General features: G+C 40.1%; 1 protein-coding gene across 1 annotated transcript in view; it reads left to right on the plus strand.

Moving 5' to 3' along the window:
• The window catches only part of si:ch211-266g18.10 (titin), a 238,728-nt gene that overhangs the window by 166,816 nt on the left and 57,015 nt on the right, over positions 1-14,897 (plus strand). The window contains exons 67-73 of the mRNA XM_045688945.1: positions 2,136-2,177; positions 2,255-2,302; positions 2,517-2,600; positions 11,644-11,688; positions 11,950-11,997; positions 13,753-13,800; positions 13,917-13,964. Coding sequence (XP_045544901.1) covers positions 2,136-2,177; positions 2,255-2,302; positions 2,517-2,600; positions 11,644-11,688; positions 11,950-11,997; positions 13,753-13,800; positions 13,917-13,964 — 363 coding nt within the window. The remainder of the gene's footprint in view (positions 1-2,135; positions 2,178-2,254; positions 2,303-2,516; positions 2,601-11,643; positions 11,689-11,949; positions 11,998-13,752; positions 13,801-13,916; positions 13,965-14,897) is intronic.

Consider the following 14,897-nt stretch of genomic DNA (forward strand, 5'->3'; position numbering starts at 1 on the left):
ATATTAAGGTTACCTTTTTTCCTTTTTTTTCTGTTCTTAATATGGACTTGGTCTTTTAGCAGATAAGGGTGGCATACAGAAGATAGCCCTACCTTGTCACAGCACAACTGATTGGCTCAAACGCATTAAGAAGGAAAAAATGCCACAAATTAACTTTTAACAAGGCACACCTGTTAACCTCTTACATCTAGACGTTCCGCTAGCGGAACACCTGCTCCAATATCCAATGATAGGCGTGGCGCGAATTACAAATTCCTCAAAAATACAAAAACTTCAATTTTTCAAACATATGACTATTTCACAGCATTTTAAAGATAAGACTCTCCTTTATCTAACCACACTGTCCGATTTCAAAAAGGCTTTACAACGAAAGCAAAACATTAGATTATGTCAGCAGAGTACCAAGCCAGAAATAATCAGACACCCATTTTTCAAGTTAGCATATAATGTCACAAAAACCCAGAAGACAGCTAAATGCAGCACTAACCTTTGATGATCTTCATCAGATGACAACCCTAGGACATTATGTTATACAATACATGGATGTTTTGTTCAATCAAGTTCATATTTATATCAAAAACCAGCTTTTTACATTAGCATGTGACGTTCAGAACTAGCATATACGAATTCACTAAGAATTTACTAAATTACTCACGATAAACGTTCACAAAAAGCATAACAATTATTTTAAGAATTATAGATACAGAACTCCTCTATGCACTCGATATGTCCGATTTTAAAATAGCTTTTTGGTGAAAGCACATTTTGCAATATTCTAAGTACATAGCCCAGCCATCACGGGCTAGCTATTTAGACACCCGGCAAGTTTAGCACTGACCAATATCAGGTTTACTATTATAAAAGTTTGATTACCTTTTGTTGTCTTCGTCAGAATGCACTCCCAGGACTGCTACTTCAATAACAAATGTTGGTTTGGTCCAAAATAATCCATCGTTATATCCGAATAGCGGCGTTTTGTTCGTGCGTCCCAGACACTATCTGAAATGGTAAATCAGGGTCGTGCGCATGGCGCAATTCGTGACAAAAAAAATCGAAATATTCCATTACCGTACTTCGAAGCATGTCAACCGCTGTTTAAAATCCATTTTTATGCCATTTTTCTCGTAAAAAAGCAATAATATTCCGACCGGGAATCTCCTTTTAGCTAAACAGAGGAAAGTAAACAAAGCTTTCGGTCGACGCGGGCACGGGCCTGAGTCTCACAGTACTGTAACCAGCCACTACCCAAACGCGCTACTTTTTTTCAGCCAGAGCCTGCAAAGCCACGATTCAGCTTTTTACCGCCTTCTGAGACCCTATGGCAGCCGTAGGAAGTGTCACGGGACAGCTAAGATCCTCACTCTTCAATAAACAGAGACAAGAAGAACGACACCTAGTCAGACAGGCCACTTCCTGCCTGAAACCTTGTCAGGTTTTTGCCTGCCAAATGAGTTCTGTTATACTCACAGACACCATTCAAACAGTTTTAGAAACTGTAGGGTGTTTTCTATCCATATATAATAAGTATATGCATATTCTAGTTACTGGGTAGGAGTGGTAACCAGATTAAATCGGGTACGTTTTTTATCCAGCCGTGAAAATACTGCCCCCTAGCCATAACAGGTTAATTGAAATGCATTCCAAGTGACTACCTCATGAAGCTGGTTGAGAGAATGCCAAGAGTGTGCAAAGCTGTCATCAAGGCAAAAGTTGGCTACTTTGAAGAATCTCAAATCTAAAATATATTTTGATTTGTTTAACACTTTTTTGGTTACTGCATGATTCCATGTGTGTTATTTCATAGATTTGATGTCTTCACTACTATTCTGCAATGTAGAAAATAGTAAAAATAAAGAAAAACCCTTGAATGAGTAGGTGTGTCCAAACTTTTGACTGGTACATTATATATATATATAATTGGGATCCTAATAAAATTCTAAATATAATACATTCCAATTCAAACAGTACAAACTATTTTTTTTTTCAATTACCTTTCCATAACTTGAAGATTTTTGAAATTAGAATTTAATTTAACTTAAATGATTGGATGTGAATCCAATTCTGCCTTATAGTTATATTTTTTGTCATAAAAATGTGATTCCTTCTTGATTCTTTTTTGTTTTTAATACCTGAAGTTCCGAAAGAAGAGAATATCAAGTCAACACCAGTAAAGAAAGGTAAATCAATGCAAAGATATTGGAGTTGTTCATTTACTGTGATAAATAAGGTATACTAAATTGTTTTATTTGTTTAGAAGTTGTTGCACCACTGGGGAAAGCACGACCAAACATTGGAATCAAAGGTAGTAACATCCCCCATTTTTTTCATTGTTCTTTTTACATTGAATGTTTTCATACTTTGGGAAGTGAAGCCATTGTTAGATTGTATTTGAATTAATACATAAAACAACTTTGAGATAACAGGGTTAATACAAATTGACACGTTTTCACTACCTTGATTTTCATCATAAGACTTGAAAGATTCTGATGTGGATTGTAATGGTCTTTTTTTGACAGAACCTGAAGTCAATCGCAGAAATCACAGTCACATAAATGCTTCTCTTACAAAGGAGAGAGTTAAAGTTGTACTTGTGAAGAATGGTAAGTGGCATCACTTAAACATAGTATCCATGTTTATGCCCACTGTATTCATTATTTAAACGTTTGTCCTTCTGACTGAAAAGACCTAAAACATATATTTTTAATGTTTCTGTTTTGTTTAGACCTTGTAATGCACAATGATAAGGCAAAACCAACAATATTTATACACCGAATATAAAGATTATTTGATTTTGTGATTTTCTTTAAAAAAATCAGAGCCAGAGAGATTCTTACAATTTTCATATCCAAAATTCTTTACTAACCATACAAAATTCTTACATTAGTAAGTAGATATTACGATCCCACTTTCCAGCAAGTGTCCCTAATACCTATACATATTTACACGGTACCTACAGTGTCTTCATAAAGTATTCACACCTCTTGACTTCTTACACATTTTGTTGTGTTACAGTGAATAAAAAAAATGGGTTAAATTGAGATTTTGTGTCAATGGCCTAGAAACAATACCCCATAATGTCAAAGTGGAATTATATTTTTAGACATTTTTACAAATTAATTATAAATGAAAAGCTGAAATATCTTGAGTTAGTAAGTATTAAACCACTTTGTTACTGCAAGCCAAAAAAGTTCAGGAGTATAAATGGGCTTAACAAGTCAAATAACATGATTCTTAAATGACTACCTCATCTCTGTACCCCACACATATAATTATTTTTTACATTTAAGTCATTTAGCAGACGCTCTTATCCAGAGCGACTTACAAATTGGTGGATTCACCTTATGATATCCAGTGGAACAACCACTTTACAATAGTGCATCTAAATCTTTTAAGGGGGGGGGTTAGAAGGATTACTTTATCCTATCCTAGGTATTCCTTAAAGAGGTGGGGTTTCAGGTGTCTCCGGAAGGTGGTGATTGACTCCGCTGTCCTGGCGTCGTGAGGGAGCTTGTTCCACCATTGGGGTGCCAGAGCAGCGAACAGTTTAGACTGGGCTGAGCGGGAACTGTGCTTCCTCAGAGGTAGGGAGGCGAGCAGGCCAGAGGTGGATGAACGCAGTGCCCTTGTTTGGGTGTAGGGCCTGATCAGAGCCTGAAGGTATGGAGGTGCCGTTCCCCTCACAGCTCCGTAGGCAAGCACCATGGTCTTGTAGCGGATGCGAGCTTCAACAGGAAGCCAGTGGAGAGAGCGGAGGAGCGGGGTGACGTGAGAGAACTTGGGTAGGTTGAACACCAGACGGGCTACGGCGTTCTGGATGAGTTGTAGGGGTTTAATGGCACAGGCAGAGAGCCCAGCCAGCAGCGAGTTGCAGTTATCCAGACGGGAGATGACAAGTGCCTGGATTAGGACCTGCGCCGCTTCCTATGTGAGGCAGGGTCGTACTCTGCGAATGTTGTAGAGCATGAACCTACAGGATCGGGTCACCGCCTTGATGTTAGTAGAGAACGACAGGGTGTTGTCCAGGGTCACGCCAAGGTTCTTAGCACTCTGGGAGGAGGACACAATGGAGTTGTCAACCGTGATGGCGAGATCATGGAACGGGCAGTCCTTCCCCGGGAGGAAGAGCAGCTCCGTCTTGCCGAGGTTCAGCTTGAGGTGGTGATCCGTCATCCACACTGATATGTCTGCCAGACATGCAGAGATGCGATTCGCCACCTGGTTATCAGAAGGGGGAAAGGAGAAGATTAATTGTGTGTCGTCGGCATAGCAATGATAGGAGAGACCATGTGAGGATATGACAGAGCCAAGTGACTTGGTGTATAGCGAGAATAGGAGAGGGCCTACAACAGAACCCTGGGGGACACCAGTGGTGAGAGCACGTGGTGCAGAGACAGATTCTCGCCACGCCACCTGGTAGGAGCGACCTGTCAGGTAGGACGCAATCCAAGCGTGGGCCGCGCCGGAGATGCCCAACTCGGAGAGGGTGGAGAGGAGGATCTGATGGTTCACCGTATCAAAGGCAGCAGATAGGTCTAGGAGGATGAGAGCAGAGGAGAGAGAGTTAGCTTTAGCAGTGCGGAGAGCCTCCGTGACACAGAGAAGAGCAGTCTCAGTTGAATGACCAGTCTTGAAACCTGACTGATTTGGATCAAGAAGGTCATTCTGAGAGAGATAGCAGGAGAGCTGGCCAAGGACGGCACGTTCAAGAGTTTTGGAGAGAAAAGAAAGAAGGGATACTGGTCTGTAGTTGTTGACTTCGGAGGGATCGAGTGTAGGTTTTTTCAGAAATGGTGCAACTCTCGCTCTCTTGAAGACGGAAGGGTCGTAGCCAGCGGTCAAGGATGAGTTGATGAGCGAGGTGAGGTAATCTCTTTGGGCTTGGCGGGACGAAATCGTCCCACCTACGCAACAGCCAGTGTAATCCCGTGGCGCGATTTTCAAACACCTTAGAAATGCTATTACTTCAATTTGTCAAACATATGACTATTTTACACCATTTTAACCTGTTAGGGCTAGGGGGCGTATTGACACGGCTGGATAAAAAACGTACCCGATTTAATCTGGTTACTACTCCTGCCCAGTAACTAGAATATGCATATAATTATTGGCTTTGGATAGAAAACATCCTAAAGTTTCTAAAACTGTTTGAATGGTGTCTGTGAGTATAACATAACTCATATGGCAGGCAAAAACCTGAGAAGATTTCATGCAGGAAGTGGCCTGTCTGACAAGGTGTCGTTCTTCTTGCCTCTGTTTATTGAAGACTGAGGATCTCTGCTATAACGTGACACTTCCTACGGCTCCCATAGGCTCTCAGAAGGCGGCAAAAAGCTGAATCGTGGCTTTGCAGGCTCTGGCTGAAAAAAAGTAGCGCGTTTGGGTAGTGGCTGGTTACAGTACTGTGAGACTCAGGCGCGTGCCCGCGTCGACCGAATGCTTTGTTTACTTTCCTCTGTTTACCTAAACGCAGATTCCCGGTCGGAATATTATCGCTTTTTTTACGAGAAAAATGGCATAAAAATGGATTTTAAACAGCGGTTGACATGCTTCGAAGTACGGTAATGGAATATTTAGAATTTTTTTGTCACGAATTGCGCCATGCTCGTGACCCTTATTTACACTTCGGATAGTGTCTTGAACGCACGAACAAAACGCCGCTATTTGGATATAACGATGGATTATTTTGGACCAAACCAACATTTGTTATTGAAGTAGCAGTCCTGGGAGTGCATTCTGACGAAGAACATCAAAGGTAATCAAACTTTTGTAATAGTAAATCTGACTTTGGTCAGGGCTAAACTTGGTGGGTGTCTAAATAGCTAGCCATGATGGCCGGGCTATCTACTGAGAATATTGCAAAATGTGCTTTCACCGAAAAGCTATTTTAAAATCGGACACCTCGATTGCACAAAGGAGTTCTGTATCTATAATTATTAAAATAATTGTTATGTTTTTTGTGAACGTTTATCATGAGTAATTTAGTAAATACACCGGAGGTTTGCGGAGAGCCTCCGTATGCTAGTTCTGAACGTCACATGCTAATGTAAAAAGCTGGTTTTTGATATAAATATGAACAGAGAGGTTAAAGACAAGACTCTCGTTAATCTAACCACACTGTCCGATTTCAAAAAGGCTTTACAACGAAAGCAAAACATTAGATTATGCCTCACAAAGAAGGGCACCTATTGGTAGATGGGTAAAAATAAAATAAAAAGCAGACATTGAATATCCGTTTGAGCATGGTGAATTTATTAATTACACTTTGGATGTTGTGTCAATACAGCCAGTAACTACAAATATATAGGCGTCCTTCCTAACTCAGTAGCCGGAGAGGAAGGAAACCACTCAGGGATTTCACCATGAGGCCAATGGTGATTTTCAAACGTTACAGAGATTAATATCTGTAACTGTCTGTGATAGGAGGAATCTGAGAAAGAATCAACAACATTGAAGGCACTAAAGTAAAACTGCAAAAAAAAATTGCAAGAAATTAACTTTATGTCCTGAATTTAAAGCGTTATGTTTGTGGCAAATCCAACACAACACATCACTGAGTACCACTCTTCATATGTTCATGCATGGTGGTGGCTGCATCATGTTATGGGTATGTTTGTCATTGGCAAGGACTAGGGAGATTTTTTTAGAATAAAAAGAAACGGAATAGAGCTAACCACTGGAAAATCGTAGAGGAAACCTGGTTCTGTCTGCTTTCCAACAGACACTGGGAGACAAATTCACCTTTCAGCAGGGCAATAACCTAAAACACAAGGACAAATATACACTGGAGTTGCTTACCAAGACGACATTTAAGGACCAACAAATGGACAGCTTTGCCATACAGATTCCAAAATAGTTGGGAAGAGATTTTCGATGTACCGATTCAATAGCACATGGTTTATGAACTAATACACAAAACAACGTCGGATTCAAAACTGAGTTTTCCAATTTAAATTATTATACAAAATGTTTTGCTACCACTAGAATGCTTTATATATGGAGGACACAAGAGATCCTGCGAAGAGACAGAATCATTAGATCATTTGATTTGGTATTGTCTATGCAGTGTATTCTGAAAGTATTCAGACCCTTTCACTTTTTCCACATTTTGTTATGTTGCAGCCTTATTCTAAAATAGTTTTTCCCCCCTCAGCAATCTACACACAAATTCCATTAGTCTCTGCAGATCCTCTCAAGCTCTGTCGGGTTGGATGGGGAGCATTGCTGCACAGCTATTTTCAGGTCTCTCCAGAGATGTTCGATTGGGTCTGGCTCTGGCTGGGCCACTCAAGGACATTCAGAGACTTGTCCCGAAGCCACTCCTGCCTTGTCTTGGCTGTGTGCTTAGTGTTGTTGTCCTGTTGGAAGGTGAACATTCTCCCCAGTCTGAGGCCCTGAACGCTCTGGAGCAGGTTTTTATCAAGGATCTCTCTGTACTTTGCTCCGTTAATTTTTCCCTTGATCCTGACTAGTCTCCCAGTACCTGCCCCCGAAAAACATCCCCACAGCATGATGCTGCCACCACCATTCTTCACTGTGGGGATGGTATTGATCAGATGATGAGTGGTGCCTGCTTTCCTCCTGACGTGACTCTTTGCATTCAGACCAAAGAGTTCAATCTTGGTTTCATCAGACCAGAGAATCTTGTTTCTCATGGTCAGAGTCCTTTAGGTGCCTTTTGACAAACTCCAAGTGGGCTGTCATGTGCCTTTTAATGAGGAATGGCCTCTGTCTGACCACTCTACCATAAAGGCCTGATTGGTGGAGTGCTGGAGAGATGGTTGTCCTTCTGGAAGGTTCTCCCATCTCCACAGAGGAACTCAGGAGCTCTGTCAGAGTGACCATCGGGTTCTTGGTCACCTCCCAGACCACGGCCCTTCTCCCTCGATTGCTCAGTTTGGCCGGGCGGCCTGCACAAGGAAGACACTTGGTGGTTACAAACTTCTTCCATTTAAGAATGATGGAGGCCACTGTGTTCTTGGGGACCTTCAAAAGTGCAGACATTTTTTTCGTACCCTTCCCCAGATCTGTGCCTCGGCACAATCATTTCTCGGAGCTCTATGGACAATTCCTTCGACCTTCGATGGCTTGGTTCTTACTCTGACATGCACTATCAACTTTGAGACCCTATGTAGACAGGTGTGTGCCTTTCCAAAACATCTCCAATCAAGTGAATTTACCACAGGTGGGTTCCAATCAAGTTGTAGAAACATCTCAAGGAGGATCAATGGAAACAGGACGCACCTGAGCTCAATTTCAAGTCTCATAGCAAAGATTCTGAATACTTATATAAATAAGGTATCTGTTTTTTATTTTTAATACATTTGAAAAAAAATCTGCAAACCTGTTTTCACTTTGTAATTATGGGGTATTGTGTGTAGATTAATGAGGAAACAATTATTCACTCTGGGGTCCAACTCATCCCAAAACATCTCAATTGGGTTGAGGTCAGGTGATTGTGGAGGCCAGGTCATCTGATGCAGCACTCCATCACTCTCCTTCTTGGTCAAATAGCCCTTACATAGCCTGGAGGTGTGTTGGTTCATTGTTCTATTGAAAAACAAATGATAGTCCCACTATACGCAAACCAGATGGGATGGCATATTGCTGCAGAATGCTGTGTTAGCCATGCTGGTTAAGTGTGTCAAGAATTCTAAATAAATCACAGACAGTGTCACCAGCAAAGCACCCCCACACCATCACACTTCCTCCTCCATGCTTCACAGTAGGAACTACAGATGCGGAGATCATCCATTTACCTACTCTGCGTCTCACAAAGACACACCGGTTGGAACAAAAAATCGCAAATTTGGACTCATCATACCAAAGGACAGATTTTCACCAGTCTAATGTCCATTGCTCGTGTCTTGGCCCAAGCAAGTCTCTTCTTATTATCGTTGTCCTTTAGTAGTAGTTTCTTTGCAGCAATTTCACTATGAATGCCTGGTTCACGCAGCCTCCTCTGGACAGTTGATGTTGAGATGTGTCTGTTACTTGAGCTCTGTGTAGCATTTATTTGGCTGCAATTTCTGAGGCTGGTAATTCTAAAGAACTTATCATCTGCAGCAGAGGTAACTCTGGGTATTCCTTTCCTTCCGCGGTTCTCATCATAGCGATTGATGATTTTTGTGACTGCACTTGAAGAAACTTTAAAAGTTCTTGACATTTTCCTAATTGACTGACCTTCATGTCTTAAAGAAATGATGGACTGTCATTTCTCTTTACTTGTTTGAGCTGTTCTTGCCATAATATGAACTTGGTCTTTTACCAAATAGGGCTATCTTCTGTATATCACCCCTACCTTGTCACAACACAACTGATTGGCTTGGCTCAAACGCAATAAGAAGGAAAGACATTCCACAAATTAACTTTTAACAAGTCACACCTGTTAATTGAAAATGCTTTCCAGGTGACTACCTCATGAAGCTGGTTGAGAGAATGCCAAGAGTGTGCAAATCTGTCATCAACGCAAAGGGTGGCAACTTTGAAGAATCTCAAATCTAAAATATATTTTGATTTGTTTAACACTTTGTTGGTTACTACATGATTCCATGTGTGTTATTTCATAGTTTTGATGTCTTCTCTATTATTCTACAATGTATAAAATAGTAAAAATAAAGAAAAACCCTTGAATGAGTAGGTGCGTCCAAACTTTTGGCTGGTACTGTATATAGGTTCAGAACTTTTGTGAAGTACAACAGCACAGTTGAAAATATATGGCAAATATACTAAACAAAAATATAAATGCAACAATTTCTAAGATTTTACTGAGTTAAAAGCAAATCAATAAATTGGGCCCTAATCTATGGATTTCACATAACTGGGCAAGGGTGCAGACATTGGTGGGCCTTGGAGGGCATAGGCCCACCCACTTGGCATCCAGGCCCAGGTTCTGTTAGTGATTTTTGTAATTCGATGAATGTGTTCTGTGTCTTTTTTGGTCTCTTAGCTAGCTAGCTAGCTATTAACACACTAACTAGTAAGGTGGCTAGCAATTAGCCAACACCCCCCTCCCTTACCAACCATGACACTGTTTTACACAAGGTGCTTGCAAGAGCTGCCAAAGATAACAGTGACGGATGTACATCGTCTGGCCAAGACAAGTAACGAAGCACCGATCAGGACTGTTTGAAACAGACGCCTCACAAGTCCTCAACTGGCAGCTTCATTAAATAGTACCCGCAAAACACCAGTCTCAACATCAACAGTGAAGAGGCGACTACGGGATGCTGGTCTTCTAGGTAGAGTTGCAAAGAGAAAGACATATCTCAGACTGGTCAATAAAAATAAAAGATTAAGATGGGCAAAAGAACACAGACACTGGACAGAGGAACTCTGCCTAGAAGGCCAGCATCCCGGAGTCGCCTCTTCACTGCTGACATTGAGACGAGTGTTTTGTGGGTACTATTTAATGAAGCTGCCAGTTGAGGACATGTGAGGTGTCTGTTTCTCAAACCAGACACTCTAATGTACTTGTCCTCTTGCTCAGTTGTGCACCGAGGCCTCCCACTCCTCCTTCTATTCTGGTTATAGCCAGTTTGCACTGTTCGGAGAAGGCTGTCATCAAGGCAAATGTTGGCTACTCTGAAGAATTGTCATGTCCTGACCAGCAGAGGGAGTAATTGTATTAGTTTTGGTCAGGGCGTGGCAGAGGTTTTTGTGTTTTGGTATGTGTGTCTACGTTCTGTCTAGCTTTGGTTTTCTATGTATAGTTATTTGGGGTGGGACTCCCAATTGAAGGCAGGTGTGTTGAGTTGCCTTTGATTGGGAGTCCTATATTAGTAGGGTGTGTTTGTCTGTGTGTTAGTGGGTAATTGTTTGTGAGCACTGCGTTTGTTAGCCTGCTACACTGTTGCCGTCGTGAGTAATGTTTATTGTTTTTTTCCCTGTGGATGCTTTTCTCGCGTTTGATTAAAAAGATGAGTATCCACATTCCCGCTGCGCCTTGGTCTTCTCTCCACTACGACACATGTAGTGGAGAGAATGTGACAATGTGACAAAAATATAATGTGATTTGTTTAACACTTTTTTTGCTTACTTCATGATTCCATATGTGTTATTTCATCATTTTTGATGTCTTCTACAATGTATAAAATAGTAAAAATAAAGAAAAACCCTTGAATAAGTTGGTGTTCTAAAACTTTTGACCGGTAGTGTATATCTGGCTAAGGCATGGACAAATTGAGATAATTATCTTAAATATAATTTATAGGGTGAGAGGTGCTTAAGAAATGTAATGCATAATGAAAATGTTAATATTGAATTACACAAACAGATATTTTTCAGACCTCTCCTGCTAAATCATATACTTCCAAATATGAGATCAAACCAGTCCGTATACAGAAAGGTATTGATGTTCCATATCTACAAAAGTTTTGGGCTTTTGTAGAATACCTAGATACTTATGCTCATCTTTTGTTTGTTAGCTGTGTTTGTTAGTAGAGTACTGCTCCACTTATCATGGCTTCTCATTGTTTTTTTATTCTTGTTTGATTTATAGTCTGAAGCTTATAAAGGGAAAGCCAAAGCAAGCAGCTATAGCAAAATATGGATGGCTCTTATTGCAATATCTGTCCCATTCAGTTCCTCACACATAATATAACTTAATGGGATGTAGTAAAAATGTTGGTTTTTCATTTGATTCAGAACCTGCTCTGAAAGAGAAGGCCATGCCAGCCCCTGCAAAGAAAGGTAATAGAACTTACTCCCATTTTTCTTATTTAATAAGTTTATTTGATAACAATCCTAGCATCCTTGGTATTTCATTGTTGTTTACTATGTAACGGTAGCATGTAATTCATGTCTACAGTATATACAGTACATTAGATTACCAATTCCCGGATGTCTGACTTTGGGAAACTTTTTTAATAGAAATTGTTAGTTGTACTTTATGTATGCCCTAACCTCCATTATCACTATTATCATTGTACTTACATTTGTGTCTTTGTTTAGAACGTGAGGCTCCCAACCCGAAGGCCAAACCAGTATCTCATAAGAAAGGTACTGATTCAATTCAAGGTTTTATTTTTCAGGGAAACGTTCATTTAGCAGAAGATAGAATTACATGTCTTTTCATTTATTTTGATTCAGTTGTGGTGAAATATGTATATTTGCGTAATTTATTGTGTTACTTTATTTTTTTAACTTTAGTTAATTTAGTATTAATATTTTCTTAACTCTATTTCTTGAGCTGCATTGTTGGTTAAGGGCTTGTAAGTAAGCATTTCACGGTAAGGTCTACCTGTTGTATTCGGCGCATGTGACAAATACAATTTGATTTGATAGTCTTAACATGAACTCCTACTGAATTAAGCATTTCTTGCAGTGAAATTATACACAGGACACGTTTTGACTAGGGAGCGGAGAAATAGGATTTATTTATTTCAGAGAGAATGCAAAATGACTGTGGAGGTGCTGTCTTTATCAGCATCATGAAAGCTGATAGTATTTCAACCACATAAAATTTGCATCCAAGCCGAACTGAAATCTTATCAGAAACAGTTTGGGTTGTTTTCATAGCTTTCAATTTCCTTACAACCAGTCAAACTGATGTCATTTGGAGATTTTGCACAGAAAATCCAGTTTTTTATAAAAATGTTATGCATTTGATCCCTGATCCCTAGCCTAGAAACCTATTTAAATAAAGTCTCTGACTGTAGCCTACAGCGCATTTTCTATATTAGCAGGTTAGTGTCGGGTGCAGGCCACAGGTTTTCACTTTATCAACTGTAGTCAGGCGGATGCAGATGGGTTATTAGTAATTGCGAGAGAGTGCAGAGATGAACAACCAGCTGACCAGCGCACCAATAGTGCCTACCACTGGGATTGAATACGTGACCCTCGGAGTGGGAGTCTGCAGTTTAAAGGCCCATCCACCATCCCCTAGCAAGCTGCAATCCTACTCGACGGTCATTTTTTTAAATGTTTTTATTTTACCTTTATTTAAGTAGGCAAGTCAGTTAAGAACAAATTCTTATTTTCAATGAAGGCCTAGGAACAGTGGGTTAACTGCAAGAACAACAGATTTTTACCGTGTCAGCTCAAAGATTCGATCTTGCAACCTTTCGGTTACTAATCCAATGCTCTAACCACTAGGCTACCTGCCGCCCCTAAGTAACGTTAATAGGCGCTCACATTGCCACTAGTGGACTGTATAGCTTCCACATTTCGCCAGGTCCAAATGTAATCTAGAACCTGCAGAATCGGCACCTTCTGGCGTATTCCATAAGAGAATGGGCTGGTTTTATGTTTCATTAAATCAGAGTCCCCTACAAACAAGAGAGCTGTGATCAATATAGTTTAATATAAACACCATTTGTTTTAGTTAATTTTAATAACCAGAATCAGAACCAGGAATCCCCTTCAAAAGGTATTGATTTATTTCAGATTCATCTTCTTTTTTTTTACAAAGTAAAGTTTTTGTGAAAGTGTTCGGTCTGTTTTTACATGTACATACTATGTACAGTAGATTGCATATGGTTTATATATACTGAGAAATTATATATTTTCCCTTCAATATACAACCACTATCCTCCCCTCACAGCCTACATTGTCAATCAACACTACACAATATTTGACTCAAATGTAATGTTTGCATGACTTTGTAATGTTTTGTCATTTCACAAAAATTTGTGAAATAATCAGCTTTAGGACAAGCAAAATCATCTTGTCCTAAAGCTGATGTTTTTATCGCACCTTCAGTTAAGAGCCGTGCTGTAATAATGCTATGTCATTTCTTGTTCCTACTTGATTCAGAACCTGAGGGTGTGAAAGAGATGGACAAACCAGACCCTCTTAAGAAAGGTACAGTATATGGATTTAGTTTCCATGCTCACCCATTCATGTCTTCTGTCAACTCAATACCCTTCGACTGTTATTTAGATAGGGTCTCATTCAAAACTGTTCTGTATTTGACCTAGAACCTGAAGCTACAAAAAAGAAGGCTAACCCAGCAACTGTAACGAAAGGTACAGGTGTCGTTTTTGTTCATTTGAATCACTGTTGGATCTCTGTTTTCATGTCCTCCGGATCTGATGACACCTGGATATAGCTTAGCTTTCTATATGTACATCGCCTTCAGAAAGTATCGACACCCCTTAACTTTTTCCACATTTTGTTGTGTTACAAAGTGAGATTAAAAAAGATCTAATTGTCATTTATTTGTCAACGATCTACACAAAATACGCTGTAATATCAAAGTGGAAGAAAAATTCTAACATTTGTGAAAACAATATGAAACACAATACACTAACATATCTTGAAGAATCACCTTTGGCAGCAATTACAGCTGTGAGTCTTTCGTGGTATTTTGTATTCGTATATATTATGGATCCCACTCTTCCTGTGGTTCAGCAAATTTAAGGCAGTTTATACAATTTTAAAAACATTACAATACATTCAGACTGTGTGCCCTCAGGCCTCTACTCCACCACTACCACATATATACAGTACAAAATCCATATGTACAAGTATGTATAGTGCGTATGCTATCGTGTGTGTGTGTATGCGCCTGTGTTTGTGTTGCGTCACAGTCCCCACTGTTCCATAAGGTGTTTTATTAATCAGTTTTTTAAATCAAATTTTACTGCTTGCATGAGTTACTTGATGTGGAGTAGAGTTCCATGTAATCATGGCTCTATTTAGTACTGTGCACCTTCCATAGTCTGTTCTGGACTTGGGGACTGTGAAGAGACCTCTTGTGGCATGTCTTGTGGGGTATGCATGGGTGTCCCAGTAGTTCAAACAGACAGCTCGGTGCATTCAACATTTCAATACCTCTCATAAACACAAGCAGTGAAGAAGTCGATCTCTCCTCCACTTTGAGCTAGGTGAGATTGACATGCATATTATTAATATTTGCTCTCTGTGTACATCCAAATGCCAGCTGTGCTGCCCTGTTC

Source organism: Salmo salar, chromosome ssa11, assembly GCF_905237065.1.
Source record: "Salmo salar chromosome ssa11, Ssal_v3.1, whole genome shotgun sequence".
Lineage (NCBI taxonomy): Eukaryota > Metazoa > Chordata > Actinopteri > Salmoniformes > Salmonidae > Salmo > Salmo salar.